This window comes from Patagioenas fasciata, chromosome 2 (genome assembly GCF_037038585.1).
Source record: "Patagioenas fasciata isolate bPatFas1 chromosome 2, bPatFas1.hap1, whole genome shotgun sequence".
Taxonomy (NCBI): domain Eukaryota; kingdom Metazoa; phylum Chordata; class Aves; order Columbiformes; family Columbidae; genus Patagioenas; species Patagioenas fasciata.
The window spans coordinates 101,507,350-101,522,615 of record NC_092521.1 but is presented as its reverse complement, the minus strand read 5'-3'; the positions used below and the strand labels follow the sequence as shown (position 1 = coordinate 101,522,615).

At 40.8% G+C, this 15,266-nt stretch overlaps 1 protein-coding gene across 10 annotated transcripts in view; it reads left to right on the top strand.

Annotated features, from left to right (window-relative positions):
* ADNP2 (ADNP homeobox 2) overlaps nt 1–11,908 on the top strand; it is a 43,108-nt gene extending 31,200 nt beyond the window's left edge. For 9 of the 10 annotated variants that reach the window (XM_065832904.2, XM_065832897.2, XM_065832903.2 and 6 more), the window contains 2 exons: nt 2,290–2,379; nt 6,763–11,908. In XM_065832904.2, coding sequence (XP_065688976.1) covers nt 2,290–2,379; nt 6,763–9,744 — 3,072 coding nt within the window. In that variant the 3' untranslated portion in view covers nt 9,745–11,908. Of the gene's footprint in view, nt 1–1,058; nt 1,167–2,289; nt 2,380–6,762 lie in introns of all 10 variants that reach the window. The other variant, XM_065832905.2, reaches the window with a different exon arrangement.
* The last annotated feature ends 3,358 nt before the right edge of the window (nt 11,909–15,266 follow it).

The window sequence follows — 15,266 nt, the reverse complement described above, 5'->3', positions numbered from 1 at the left end:
TTTTTCAGAGCTTGATTTGTACTTGATTCATATTGATAATAGTATTTATTAACATATCACACATGCTAGTCTACCAAAAATATGTGAGAATTAGTTTAAAGTATAGTTGTTTGGTGTGGTGTGTTTTTTTTCCCTCTCCTTTTTCCTCAAATATTAAGATTGATTTCTAGACATTGTTCTTGTGAGGGAAGGCTGGAGGGTTTAGGAAATGATATGAAATGATATGATACAAACTTACCTGCCATCTGGTCTTACAACTGCTCTTAGGCTGTTCTAATAAGGCATGGCAATGCACAGTAATTTGTGAGGAAGGTGAAGGAATTTCACATACAACTAGTATCTCTTCGTAGCCTGGAGACCAAGTGGATTCTTGACACCTTTCCATGCCTCTGTTTTCTTCCCCTCTTCCAAGTGAGAAATGTGGAAATGCATAGCAAATTAACCTTTCAAAGCTTGTGTCTGCAACATCAGCGTGGATCTCTGAAAGCAAGAGTTCATAGTAGCTGTTTGCAACACTGACTAATTGTAGTGGTAAGAATGGTTGTCCTTTGTTGGTGAATATTTCTTTGCAGGAAATACCTGTTTCAGCAGAATGATCCAGACTTACTGTCTGGTGTTCAGGTCTAGGAGCCTCTCTTGGTGGACTGTACTCAAATGAAAAGCAGAACATGTTTGGGATAGGCCATAAACTTCAAGAAAACTTTTTTAACAGTGTGTAATTTACTCCAGTGCTTCAGCTGAAGAATGGTTAGTAAATCTTGTCTCTTTGTTTAACAGCAAAGCATTGTGTTCTCTAAGGCTGTGGGATTTCTCTTGTTCCATGCAAGGGATCTTTCTGAGGGTTGTTTTTTTTTTTTTTTTTTTTTTTTAAAGAAGGTTTGACTGAAGGGCAAATAGATGTCTTATTCTGTGCCTAGATGTTGATTGGAATGGAAGGTGTTTATTTTTGCGCTGAGCTCTTCACGATCCTCCTTGAGGAAATGTGAGGGTTGAAAAAGCTGGAAAACTTACTACAAACTTAGCTACGTTTTTCTAAATTCTTGAACAATTTCATTTAGATTATCACCAGCATGGAGTTCTGGCTCACTATAATCTGTTATACACACAAGGATGCTCACATTTGCATGGAGTAGACAGGAGCCTAGTGGAAACTGAGCCTGCATTAGGTGGGTTTGTGTATTTGTTTGACTGCTAGAGGCTGTTTCTTTGTGTTGTTCAGTATATCCTGTGTTCCTTGTAAATTTCACATGAATATTGCTTTTTTTTTTTTTTTTACCACAAACTATTAGATTTATGAATTGCACTACTCTTGAAGATGAGCTGGTCTTAAATGGTTTTTATTACCTGCATCTGCTGTTCTAATGGAGTTTGGTGCAGAGGCACCCTCTCTAAGCATCTTGCAGAATTTTGGGTGAAGAGGGGTTTGTGAAAGGCAAGGAGAGTGTGAGGGGGGAGTAGCAATGCTAGTTTTGTGTGGATTAAGCCTGGATTCATAGCCTGTGTTTCATCTAAGACACTGTAGTGTGCTATTGAAGCTAGCCTCGAGTACTGAGAAATGCTTACCAAACAGGAATCTAGTGGTTTTTTTTTTTTTTGCTATGTTGGTGTTTGGGTACGTGTAAGCCTCAGAAAATTGGAGAAGAACCTAAGATTTTTAGAGTAGCTGGCTTTGGCTTGAGGAACATACTGCTCCGATGGGATTAATGAGAAGAATACTGTAAGGAAAGATGTTTACTCTGTCACAGTTTTTCCAGATATGATAATATTGTTGCTTTTATAGCTTGAGGAAAAATACTGCTGCTCTTTGAAACAAGCTTCTGGGAATGTCCTTTTTTTGAAGTTAAAAGCATAGCAATGCTGTAAAGATTTAATACCAAAACCTGTTGCAAAATAAGCCATAGTGGTAAGTTAATAAATTGAAGTAAATACTGGAATAATACAGATTTAGGAGGAGGAAGGTGGAAGGAGAAAATGTCTTCTGGTGTTTGCTGTGAACTTGGCGAGAAGCAATGGAATTAAAGGATAAATATTTTCACTCTTACATTATTTTCGGTTACTATGTAGTGTTCAGAATTCTTACTATATTACAAGGCAGTCAAATGAACAAGCATTTGAGGTAAAACAGAGAGAGATGAAAGAAGTAATTTCTTTGAACTGAGTTTCGAGATGTGTATCTGAATGCTGTATGGACTTTCATTCTTTGTGGTTTTCCCCTGCTCTATATTGAGACTATTGTATTTAGAACAGACTGAAAAAGCAGATTATTTCATGTTTTCTTGTTTCTTTTAGAGTCTCGAAAGTTTTGACCCAGGTGAAAAACACTTTTGTAACACTTCATGGAGTGATGTCTCTCCTTGGGAATCTGTGGGCAAAAGGAAGGTACGTGTATTTTTGTTAGAAATTCTGGGTGGATGTGCATGTGAGGTTGCTGATTTTCAGAAGTCCTGGAAAAGTTAAAATACACCTTTTTATGGTAAAAAAAAAAAATAGCTTTAGCATCTAGTTAAATAGCTTTAACTACTAATGAGGGAAAAAAAATTCATTTTTTTCTGTGTTTTTCCCTGTAATGCATCTGATTATAGGGAATGTACATGCTGTTTTAAGGATGCAGCCTTGAACATCAGTATTGAAGGTGTCACACTAATGTCCTGCCTTTTTAGCTTAATCTGGTGCATAGGTTTAACACGCTCTTGTATACAACATGCTTCTTGTTTCATTGGAAGGGTGAAAATGCAATTGCATAGATGCGTGTGGATTAAGCTGAAATCATCCTTAGGGGCTTGGGTTAAGGTTGCAGTCGATGTGTGTATGTGAAACAGCTTTGTGTTCTGTATAACTGGAATCTCATGTGAAGCTAGAATCTACAAGAAAGGCAAAGTTGAGATGGACAAAACAATTTTTGTACTCTAGCAAGTTTTTAAGATACTCTGTAGACCATAGGAGTATCTCCAGAAGAAAAGGTAGTATTTTGTCAGCCTTAGTGAAGAGTCCTAGGGCTCCTGATAGCTTCCATGAGGAAGGCCTGTCAACAGCAAGTCAGCAGTGGTGGATCTGCTCTTTCAATCCTGAATCAACAGGTGATGGTTTAGAAGAGGGTTGTGGTGGTTTGCCAGGATTTTTTTAATCTGCCTTTATCATATTTAAAACAAACTGAGGCTGCCAAGTGCAATAGCTGTGTTTTCTAATAGTCCTCAGCGTACAGGCTAACCAGAGTCTTTGCCAAACTGTCATTTAGGAGCAAGTGATCCCTCCCCCTCTTCAGGACCTTTGTCTGCTTTGTCTCCTTATTCTCCTTTCCTGAACTTGGGTTCGTGCATTTAAGACTAGATGTTCATCTGTTTGCATGAATTTGTGGATGAAGAAGTCAAATGTGACTTGTTGTTTGACTAGGTCTGTAGAGACAGATTGCATCCAGCCTGTTGCTACCACTTCAGATAAGGTTCACAGTTACCTTCAGCCAAGGTTACATTTGGTTTAGGTGAATGCAATAAATCCTGTTAGGGGTTATGATGGTCTCTTTAAAAAAAAAAAAAAACAACCACAAACAAGCAAAACAAACAAGAAAAACTTATTATTTTTTATTTCTTCTTGATGCACATGAAAACCTTCCTTTATTAGGTCTCCTGACTCCAGTCAGCATGTTACCTGAGCTCTAGCCTTGCTGGTTGTCTTTTTTTCCCTTTTTCTTTGCCTTCAGACTTAACAGTGTTGGGAGATGTTCTGTGTTAGATGAGCAGGGGAGGTTCCCCCTCCTCCGCAGATATGAAACAGGGAAGAAGAGGATGAAGACAGGGCAAGTGCACCTTCCTGTCTAAAACTTACAATGTTGCTTTTTTTCTGTCTTCCACAGTCCTTTAGGAAAAACGATTAGCCATTTCTGTGAAAATGGAAAAGAACTAAAAATCATGCATTAGAGAGGGCATCTTCTGACTCAGCTGGTCAGGATGACCCGTAGTATCTATATCTGTCTGAAAAACAAGATTGGAATCTCACCTAATGAACTTCAGTGTAGAGTTTGTAATGGGTTGCTGTGGAACAGATTTGCCAAGCTGTGTTTTTTGGGTACTAAGCTTGTTGCTATACATTTTCTTTAAGTAGCTGTGTTTTCTTCATAGATATTGTTCATATATCTTGGCATCATGCTGCCTGGATTTGGGAGAAGTGGGTCCTATTCCAAAGTTGCTACCGTAAGGGAATATGAGTTGTTTGAGCTACATAGGAAATTCGGTAGGCTGGAGAAGATGTTTATTTAGATGAGCTGATTGTTTCTACCATTAGTACTTTTTTAGAGAGACGTTAATAATTCTGGAAGAACTTTGGTTTTTGAAGGCTGTTGTCTTTCTGCTTGTCTGTAGATTGTGGGGAATGTGAGACTACACAGTGGAAGATGTTACTGTGTTCTGGGTTATGTTCTTTGGAGTGGGGCTAAACGAGTTTTCGCAAATGCCTCTTTTAAGTCTTCTTTTTCTTCCATTTATACAGTTTAGGGTTGTGTGTTGGTCAGTCTCGCAAGATGCTTCATTTTACTTAAGGGGCTTAGCATTCTTTTTTTGTCAAATTTTCTGTGAAACAGAGATGTGATTAGTAGATGCTGCTAGCACTTGCAAATGTAAAAAGCAGCTTAGATGTGTATGCAAGGAGAACATGCTGACAAAATTATTTTCTAAGGTGTCTGTGTGGAAGAGCTCCATTTTATATAGAAAACATCAAAGTAGCAGACTTCCATATGCTTTTGTTCTGCTGAAACATAATCTTGTTGGATTTTTTTTATTATTATTATTTTTTTTAGCTAAGTAGTGGGACTTTAGGATTTGTCTTAATTTGATAGAACTCGAAGAATGGAACTACTTTTTTTTTTCTTTTGTTGGAGTCTCATAATTTTTACCTCCATTGAAAAACAAATTATCTGAGAAGGCATGGAACATTATTTTCATTATTTCCGTAGACTTACCAGTATGCAGGTACTGGGGTGGCTTCTTAGTTGTATACTGCAGTGCTTGTTTGTGTAAGAAGTGAAAACTTCATTACTATGCAATAGTAAATTAATTCAGCACTTGGACCACTTACTTGTAGAGTGTTCTTGCCGCACCTAACAATTGTTCAGACTTGGCAGCAAGGAAGTATTGACGGTGTATTGTACTATGGCATAAGTTCTTGGGGACAGAAAGACCAAACCCAGAAATGGGGCCTGTGTAGGGACATAAAGAATGTATGGACCTGGTATTTAAAAACATATAAGCTTTTCTAAGCCTCAGACAACAAAAATAAGCAGTCATGTCTCTTTGTCACGTGCTAGTGAGGTGGAACTTTTAATAATGCTCTGCATGCTTCATGAGTTCAGTAGTGTCAGTGGCCTTTCTCTGTCTGGTATATTTTAAAAGTGAGATTGAAGCTGCTTCTAATTTGCTGTGGTGCTGTTCACTGGCAGCTAATGCCAGACACCAAAAGAATCCATATCTTCCACCATAAGTAGAGGATAATTTACTGACAACCTCACAGTATACACTTCAGCAGCCTTAGCCAGACAGTGGTTTTACTGACCCAGTCTTTTTAATTTGGGGGTTAGATTTTGGTTAGCATCCGGTGACTGTTTTAGCCCTGGTAATAGATGGCACCTTCATGACTATAAGAAATGGCAAAAAAAACCAACCAACCAAGGCAAAACCACCTGCACAAATTCTTGCTGCAGTTCTTTCCATTGTGTTTTGTGATATGTATGTGGGTGATCTAGCTAGGCTGGATACTTTAGTGAATGGAACAGCTGCCGTTCCCTTTGGATGGTGTCTCACAGAAGGGGCAGAAGTCATGTGGGTGAAAAACACATCTGAGGCAACAGACAAGTTCCACTGAATGGGTGTTTGAGAGTGCAGATTTGTCATCTGGAGGTTGCTGTGACTGATTCTGTAGTTTTTGGCAGGAGCCAGGATCAACTTCCTAGGAAGTTGATAAGAAAAAGTGACAAGGTTTCCAGTTTTTTTGAAATAATTGAGCAAATAGTGTTAATATGAGAAGTAATGCTGTCAAATGATGTGTAATTGAGGGAGCAAACCACAGTTTAGTGGAAGATAGTTTAGTTTTTTATACAGTTAAAATACTTTAGTAAGAAGAATCCAGATGCTATATAATGAGTGTACTAGAGGAAGTTTCTTAAAGAAATTGCTGTGATGAGATGTCCAATATGTTGAGACAATATGTAGAGGTCCCAAAAGAATGTTCTTAAAAAATTAGTCTTTTGTGGCTTTGATGGTAGAGGTACTTCTGGAGAGCTTTCAATAAAGGGCAGGGTATTCAAATACACAAAGAGGCCCTATACCCCTTCTCGCTTCTTCTCAAGTAAATTGGAGGTAGACCTGAGCTAAATAAAGCTTTAGAAGTATCGTATTAAAAGGGCTGCTATTCCTAATTGCTAAGGTTTCACCTCTTAAGTGCTGTGGCATACAAATACTTCTTAGCTTGTTCTGTGATTCCCAGCTTTAAAAAATGGGCTTCAGAATTACTTCTTGTGAACTGGAGTAGAAATGAACTCACTTGAGACTTTTTAGTAAATTAGAAAGAAGCAGAAAGGGCACAAGTGTTTCTCCCTGTAAGTATGTCAGCTTTAAGTCTGCTTTTCAAAACCAGATTTCCATGAAAACAAGGAGATGCATCCTATACATCTGATTAATGCATTTTTGACATGTGATAGTGCAGACTACTTTCAAACAGGTAACAGAGATTGAGAAACTGGCAGTTTCTAAGTAGATGTTTTTGTTTTGTTTGCAGAGGTACAGAACAAAGCCCTACTGCTGTAGTTTATGCAAGTTCTCATCAAAATTGCTTACTTCGTTCAAGAATCACTTGCACCGTTACCATGAAGATGAAATGGACCAAGAGCTGGTGGTTCCTTGCCCAAAATGTGCGTTTGCTTCTGATCCCAAAATAGTGGGAAAACATATCCGGATGTTTCATTCGTCTAATAAAAGAATACAGAACTATACAGTCAGCATTTTGGATGGCATGAAACAATTCAGGAGTGACATCATAAACTTTACATGTCTAAAATGTCAATTTACAGACACATTGTATTACAATATGAAGAAACATGTGCTGATAAAGCATTTTCAAAACCTAATAGGTACGTATTTTGGCCTGAAACGTGATGAAAGTAAAGGGAATTCTATTCAACACTACTGTAAAAAATGTAATGCTTCTGCAAACAGCCCAGATTCTTTAATGTATCATGTCTTGACAGCTGAAATACACCGAGACCTTGAGAACAAACTTCGGTCTGTGATTTCAGAACATATTAAGAAACCAGGACTAGTGAAACAGATGCATATTGCTCCAAAGCCTCCCCAAGGTGTGGCAACAGCTGCTCCATCTGCAGGGCCTGCTGCTGCCCCAGCAGGTTCTGTCACAGCTCCCTCTTGCGTCCAGCTTGCATTTCCACAGAATAATCAAAACCAGACTGCGGTGCAGCCAAAACCAGTTAAAAACATGGTCAGGTCACTGACTGTTCCAAGTGCCTCTGGTAGCCTTCCACATACAACTTCGGCTCCGGTTGTTACCCCGTCGCATGTTACTCTTGTATCTAGCAATCTTTCTGTAGGTCAGAGTAATGTTAATATTCAGCCGTCACCATCCCAGCCTATCATTGTTTCTCATGGGCTCCCCCTCAATCAGCCCATGGGGACTGGAGCTGTTCCTCTTAATCACTCCGTTGGAACCATAAATAGAACTGTGGCCCCTGCAGTTCTTCCTCTTAATCAAACTGTGGGGCCTGGGATCTTTCCTATTGGTCAACCCATTGGTACTATAAATGATCCGGTTGCAGCTGGGACGCTGCCTGTGACTCAGCCCATCAGCCCTGTGAACCGGCCGGTTGCATCGGGAGTTCTCTCCATCAACCAATCCCTTGGGAATGTGAATGGACCCCTTGGTCCCAGCGTCCTTCCCGTGGCACAGACAGTTGCGTCAGGGGTTCTCCAGCTTAATCAGCCTGTTGCCTCTGGGGTTGTTCCTGTCAGACAGCCTGTTGGAGCTGGGTTTCTTCAGCTTAATCAACCTGTTGCCCCAGCAGTCATGCCAGTAAATCAGCCAGTTCAACCTGCAGTTTCTCAGAACGCAACTTTTTTGACTACAGGTTCTATACTTAGGCAGTTGATTCCGACTGGTAAGCAGGTTAATGGGATACCTACGTACACGCTTGCCCCGGTTTCTGTTACTTTGCCTGTACCTCCTGGTGGTGGAGTAGCAACTGTGACTCCACCGCAAGTGCCCATCCAGTTAATGCAGTCTGGGACAGTGACTCAGTTGTCCCAGTCACCGGCTAGTGCACCCTCTCCTCCAGTGGTTCTAACGTCTCAGAATATATCATTACAAACCTTGCCACCTGGTCCTGAAACAAGTCAGGCTGTCAGACAGGCAAAGCAATGGAAGACTTGCCCTGTTTGCAATGAGCTTTTCCCCTCAAATGTCTACCAGGTGCACATGGCGGTGGCCCACAAACATGGTGAAGTAAAAATGGAAGAAGCCCCAGAACCTGACAAACTTGCAGCTTGTGCACCCTTTCTGAGGTGGATGACAGAAAAGACAGTCCGGTGTTTCTCTTGTAAATGTTTTCTCTGTGAGGAGGAGCTCATGAAACATCTCTTGATGCATGGCTTAGCTTGCTTGTTTTGCACAGTTACTTTCCATGACTTACTAAGCCTTGTAGAGCACAATAAAACTGCACACAATGGGAAAAAACAGTTACATGCAGATTATAGCAACAGAGGATTTCAGCTAGGTAGCGATGCTCAGGGTGACCTTGTATTTCCACACTTCGATTTCAGTACAGTGTTACCAAAAGAAGACATTGGTGAAAGAGAAGTACATTTGGCAGTGCTTGCTGGGCTGAATTCAAGGACACTTGTCCCTGTTTACATCAAAGTGAAACCTCAGACAACAGAAGTGAACAACAGATGCAAAAAAAATGTGTTAACCTGTCCCTTTTGCTTCGGTACGTTTGTTAGTAAAGAAACCTATGAAATGCATTTGAAAGAGCGGCATCACATAATGCCAACCGTACATACAATTTTAAAGTCTCCTGCTTTCAAGTGCATCCACTGTTGTGGTGTGTACACTGGAAATATGACTCTGACAGCTATTGCTGTACACTTGCTCCGTTGCAGAAGTGCTCCCAAAGACAGCAACTCAAGCGTGAAGATGCAGCTCGAGCGAACTGAGAAGAAAGAGCTACTGTTTGTGAATGGTGAAAAGCAGGTTTCTGTGTTGGTGAAAAGAAAGCAATTGGATTCCAGCTTTGTTGCAGAAGACCAAAGGAATAAGGAACAGCAGCCTCTGAGCATAAGTACTGGCGTAGCTCTGTCACCAGAAAGAGAACTGAATTTAGGGGTAGTGCCTTTCAAACGACAAAAGATTAATAGTAGGACTGAGATAAAGAAGCTTCTTTCTAGTGAGGATCTTCGCATTCTCGCAGTGGATCCTAAACAGTATGATCACAATTCATATGAGGCTCAAAAACAGTTTTTGACAGACTATTTTCATGAGAGACCATATCCTTCTAAAAAAGAGAGGGAATTACTGTCCTTGCTGCTGTTTGCATGGAAAATTGATGTTGGAGCATTCTTTGGAAAAAGGAGGCATATATGCTTAAAGGCGATAAATAATTATAAGCCGTCTGTGCTACTGGGTTTCAGTATGTCTGAACTGAAAAATATCAAGCACAGTTTGAATATAAAAGATGAACCATTAGATATGTAAACAGGCTTTTTATAATCACTGAAAGCAATCCATAATTGCATACTTATCGATTTAGCAGTTTATAGTATCTCTTGTTTTGATTTGCAGACTGGCCTGTTGAAGGATGCAGAAAAGTACAGAAAGTCTTACTCAGTTGTGACTTATTGTGAATGGCACATGTAGTTCTGTATTTGAAAAAGCTGAAACCATTAGACTTACACATCTGGAATTTGTTTTAGCTTTTAACTTTTTCTGGCGTAGTGATTTTTTGGTGTGTTTTTTAGGTTTTGTTTTTTTCTAATATCTTTCTTCCCCTCCTGGATCCCATTACACTTTTTATACCGCCATGTAAAACATTTGTCCTGTTAAAAACAAATTTTATTTTATTTTTCTGCAATGTGATCATCTTTTCTAAACAATAAAATGTATAATGTTGGTTAATTTACTGAGGCAAACTACATCAAAAACATCTATTTGATGATTTGCATTTTTAAGTCCTAATTTTTTTTAACCTATTTTTGTTTTATCTACTGAAGAAGTGATTGTAGCCTTTACATCCGTTACCCCTTCAAATTCCCAGTGCACGGATAGCAATAAAATACATGGAAATCCTTTTTTTTCCTCAGTCAAAATAGCTGTGCCAGTTAAGTCTGGTGACGTGGTATCTAAGTAGTATTAACATGATGAGGATTGAGGGGTCTGGGGGTGCCTATTGAAGTGTTATAATTAACAGACTTGAAATGGTTGTGTTATTATCTGTTAAATAGATCTTGCTAACCAGAAGTATTTGCTGTTTTTGTTGGTGGTGAAGCCTGGTTGTTTAAATAGCTGTTGTTCAAAGCTTGATAGCAGCATTTGGTTTCTTTTTCAAAAAGCAAAACTGCTTTGGAGAGTGCCACGTTGCTTTGTTACATGGAGTATATGGCTTCTGTGCACATCACTTACCTGTAGAAGCTCTGTCCAAATACCACCAAAGTTTAGTGAAACATCTGCTTTTTATTTTAAATTGCCATTGCATGCGGTAGTAACAGAGCAGCACATCCTCCCCAGGAAATTAAATGTATGGCCTGACGTCTTTTGAGTCAGAAATTGTACAAACTGAAACAGGATGCATTGGTAGCATCAAGCCTCTAAAGTGTTGAGTACTTGAACCAATAATAGTCACATAGTGATCTTTTCTGTTGTTGTATAGAGAGTGTAAGAATTATATACAAGCCAAACAGACTATCTTGATCAATATGAATTAGCATTTCTGTTACTTCACTTGAATTGAAGAACAAACTGCAGTACTGGTGGCCACACTGAGGCCTTGTTTACTATGTCCTTTCTTTCTGGATACAGTTGGTTTCATCTGGCTTGTGAAACAGTGCCTCCAATATTCATTAATAACCAGTTATATAATAATTGATAATATGCATAATTTTTTTCTTCATCCTCCTCTCCCCACCCTTCTTTCCTAGAAGAAGACAAAGAGTGGGCTCTCCTGTTAGCTCGTTTGTGCCAGTGGTACAAGGAAAGGGTGATCTGCCCAAGCTTATTTCTGGTTTTCTAAGTAATAAGCATACTTTTGCCCTGTGCGATAGTTTTTAAAGAAGATACAGGATTGTCCTTTGTGCCATTTCTAAAAGGGCATAGTATAAGCAGGATTTAGTGACTGTCTGCCTGAGGTTCTGTAAGCTGTTTGAAATTCTATTTTGGATACAATCTCAATGTTTTCATACTGATTACTTTGAAGAATTTTAAGGTATGTATGTGACGTACAGGTAACTGAAACAGAGAGAATCTGCTATTTGGAAGTCCATGAAGCAGTTTGAAGGGCTCTGAGTGAGGGTAAGGGATGCTCTATAGAAGTTCTGAAATCCAGCCACTCATTTTCACTCTTCAAACCTTGATACTGTGAGCCCTGTCCTCTTTGGGGCAGTTCTGCTGGTATTGGTAAAACCCCAGTAGGGAGGAATTTGGCAGCAAGCATCTGGGGAAGGCTTGTCATGAACAGTTAAAGGTTTTAAAATAACAGCATGGCTTAGGGTGGGTATCTGGGAAGTCATTTCAGTGCCTTGGGGCGCCAAGGGAGCAGTCCAGTCTTACCTGAGTTTTCCTACATGGTGTCCTATGGTGAACCTTAAGCATTTTATTTATTGGACTTCAGTTTCACAGATTCAAATAAAACAGCTTTCTAATTTTTTCTTAGGTGTGTGTGCAAATGATTACCTCCCCCCACCCCTTTTTAATATATTCAGGGAACTTGATGCGAAAGTTTGTTTTGGTGCAGAATACCTGTTAAAAAGACACGAAAGTAAGACCTAGAACTCTGATCCAGATGCTTTAGGTTGACCTTAGTGCGGGGGTGTCCAAGTCACTTTCACCAGGGGCCACGTCAGCCTCGCGGTTGCCTTCAAAGGGCTGAATGTAATTTTAGGACAATCCATTTGGTCCTTTGAAGGCAACCGTGAGGCTGATGTGGCCCCCGGTGAAAGTAACTTTGATACCACTGCCTTAGTGCATTATAGTAATAGTTTTTATTATTTCAGATACTGACCACTGCATATTTTCCTTGAAACTGATGCTCTTAAATCTTGGAACTAATTTACTATCACTAAATGTTCCTGCTGTCATTAAATGAGGATTGTCAAAACAAAAAGCAGATGAATTTTGAAATGTGAAAGTAGTGACTGAGACACAGTGTGGTCGTGGTTTTCAGAAGAGCCCAAGGAGCCTGAAAACAGCCGTGTTGAATCAGTGGCTTTGACTAAACTAGGCTTTTGCCATAGGCTTCTCAAGTGGCAAGTCATTTGGTCAGGAAGTGTTAGTCCAGAGATGCAGAAAAGCTGTGCTGGTGAAATAGTGTGATGTCTTATTCGAATTTGTAGTAGGAAGGGTTATTATTATAATGTGACTTCATTGTGTCTCTTCTGTATATGTTCACATGCTGGGAGTTAAGTAAATATTGTTTGATAAACTGACATTGTGGAAGAGGACAAAAACCAAACACCCTTGTGGTTGCTTTTTCAGAACTGTATTCTTGTGTAGAACACTACAGTTCATCACATCAACCTTATTTTTCCTTTCATTGTTTTAAATTGTCCAGGAAAGCTTAGGGACTTATTTAAATAACTGTTAAATATTTTGGGGGAATGTGCAATTCCCAACAAATATCTCTATAAAATTAGAATTCTACTGCAGCTGACTTGTGCCGTTTTCGAACAGACATTTGTCAGACTTCGCTGTTAGGCACATTTGTCTGGAAAGATACTTGATACTAAGTAGCGAAATACAGATACACAGAGAAAAAAAGCTGCAGTGTAATTGCAAGGAGGGGGAAAAAGACCAAACAAGAACTTCAGAAAATGTGCCTGGCTTGTTTTAAAAGTCAGAAGAATTTTCACTCCTTCCTCTGCAAAATGGGGGTAAAAAGGACAAACTGATGAATGAGGGAGGACTTTGTGGTGCTACATTTACAGTCTGACCTAACACCATGCTTTGGTGCCTACATATTTCATAGAATCATTTTGGTTGGAAGAGACCCTTAAGATCATCAAGTCCAATCATAACCTAACCCTAGTGGTAAAATGTATCCCTAAGAACCTCATCTACATGTCTTTTAAACACCTCCAGGGGTGGTGACTCCACCACTTCCTTGGGCAGCCTGTTCCAATGCCTGACAGCCCTTTCTGTGAAGAATTTTTTCCTAATATCCAATCTGAACCTCCTCTGGCGCAACTCTCTGGGCTAAACAGCCCCAGTTCCCTCAGCCACTCCTCGTCAGACTTGTGCTCCAGGCCCCTCGCCAGCTCCCTTGCCCTTCTCCAAACTCTCACCAGCACCTGAGTGTCTTTCTTGTAGTGAGGGGCCCGAAAGTGAACACAGTATTCAAGGTGGGGCCTCACCAGGTCAGAGTGACAGGCCTGTCATTTTCTGGATCCTCCTGGCCCTTTTTGTGGATGGACATCACATTTGCCACCTTTGAGTCATTTGGTACCTCCCTGGCTAACCAGGACTGCTGATAAATAATTGAAAGTGACTTGGTGATCACCTCTGCCAGCTCCCTCAGAACCCAGGAGTGTATCCCATCTGGCCCCACATGCATGTCTAAGTGGTGTAGCAGTTTGCGAACCATTTCCCCTTGGGGCTTCATTCTGCTCCCCATCTCTGTCTTCCATCTCACGGGTCTGTGTACCTGGAGCACAACTGTTTTGACTATGAAGGACGGAGGCAAAGAAGGCATTTAGTACTTCAACCTTTTCCTTTTCCTCTATCACTATGTTTCCCTGGCATCCACTAGAGGGTGGAGATGCTCCTTAGCTCTCCTTTTGTTGCTGATGTATTAATAGAAGCATCTTTTTATTCTGTTTTACAGCAGTAGCCAGTTTCAGCTCTAGCTGAGCTTTGACCCTTCTAATTTTGTCCCTGCAAGAATTCACAGCATCCTTGTCCTCCTGAGCTGCCTGCACTTTCTTCCAAAGGTTATAAATTCTATTCCCAAGGTTCAGCTGAAGCTGTTCAACCAGGCTGGTCTTCTTTCCCACTGGTTCGTCTTCCAGCCCACTGGGACAGCCTGCTCCTGTGCCTCTAAGATTACCTTCTTGAAGAGCAACCAGCCTTCCTGGAGTACTTTGTTCTTCAGGACTGCCTGCCAAGCAGACTCTGCCAGCCAGCCTTCTGAACAGGTCAAGTCTGCACTTTAGAAGTCCAAGGTAGCAGTCCTGCTGGCCCTCCCTTCTTACTTCTCCAATAACTCGATCATTTCAGGATCACTATGCCTAAGGCAACCTCCAACTGACATGTTGCCCATGAGCCCTTCTGTATTCACAAACAACAGATCCAGTAGGGCTCCCTCCCTGGTAGGCTCACTTACCAGCTGTGTCAGGAAGTTGTCTTCTACACACTTCAGCAGCCTCCTGGACTTTTTCCTGTGCTGTGTTGTATTTTCAGCAGACAGCTTGTAAGTTGAAGTTCCCCAAGAGAAGAGGGGTTAGTGATCCAGAGACTTCTCCCAGCTGCCTGTAAAGTATTTCATTTGCCTCTTCATCCTGGTTGGGTGCTCTGTAACAGACCTCCAACAGGACATCTGCCTTGTTCCCCTTCCCTTTGGTTCTCACTCATAGACGCTCAACCCTATCATCACTCTCATCAAATTCCAGACAATCAAAACCCTCCCTAACATACAGAGCTACCCCACCTTCTCTCCTTCCTCACATATCCCCTCTAAAGGGTTTATAGCCATCCATTGCAGCACTCCAGTTATGAGAGTCATCCCACCATGTTTCTGTGGCAGTAACTATATCATTTTTCTGCCTCACAGCTGCTTCCAGCTCCTGTTGGTTGCCCATGCTGCATACATTTGTATAGATGCACTTCAGCTGGGCTGTTCATCCTGCCACCTTTTTCTGATGAGAAACCCAGATTCCTTTGTGGCTGTCCTTGGGCGCTTCCACAGTTTCTAACACATCTATAACCCTTGTGTCTCCTCTACTGCATGGCTCTCCATCCCCTGCCTCCAGTGTGACAACAGACCAAAGGGCCTGACTAGCACCCCATCCCTC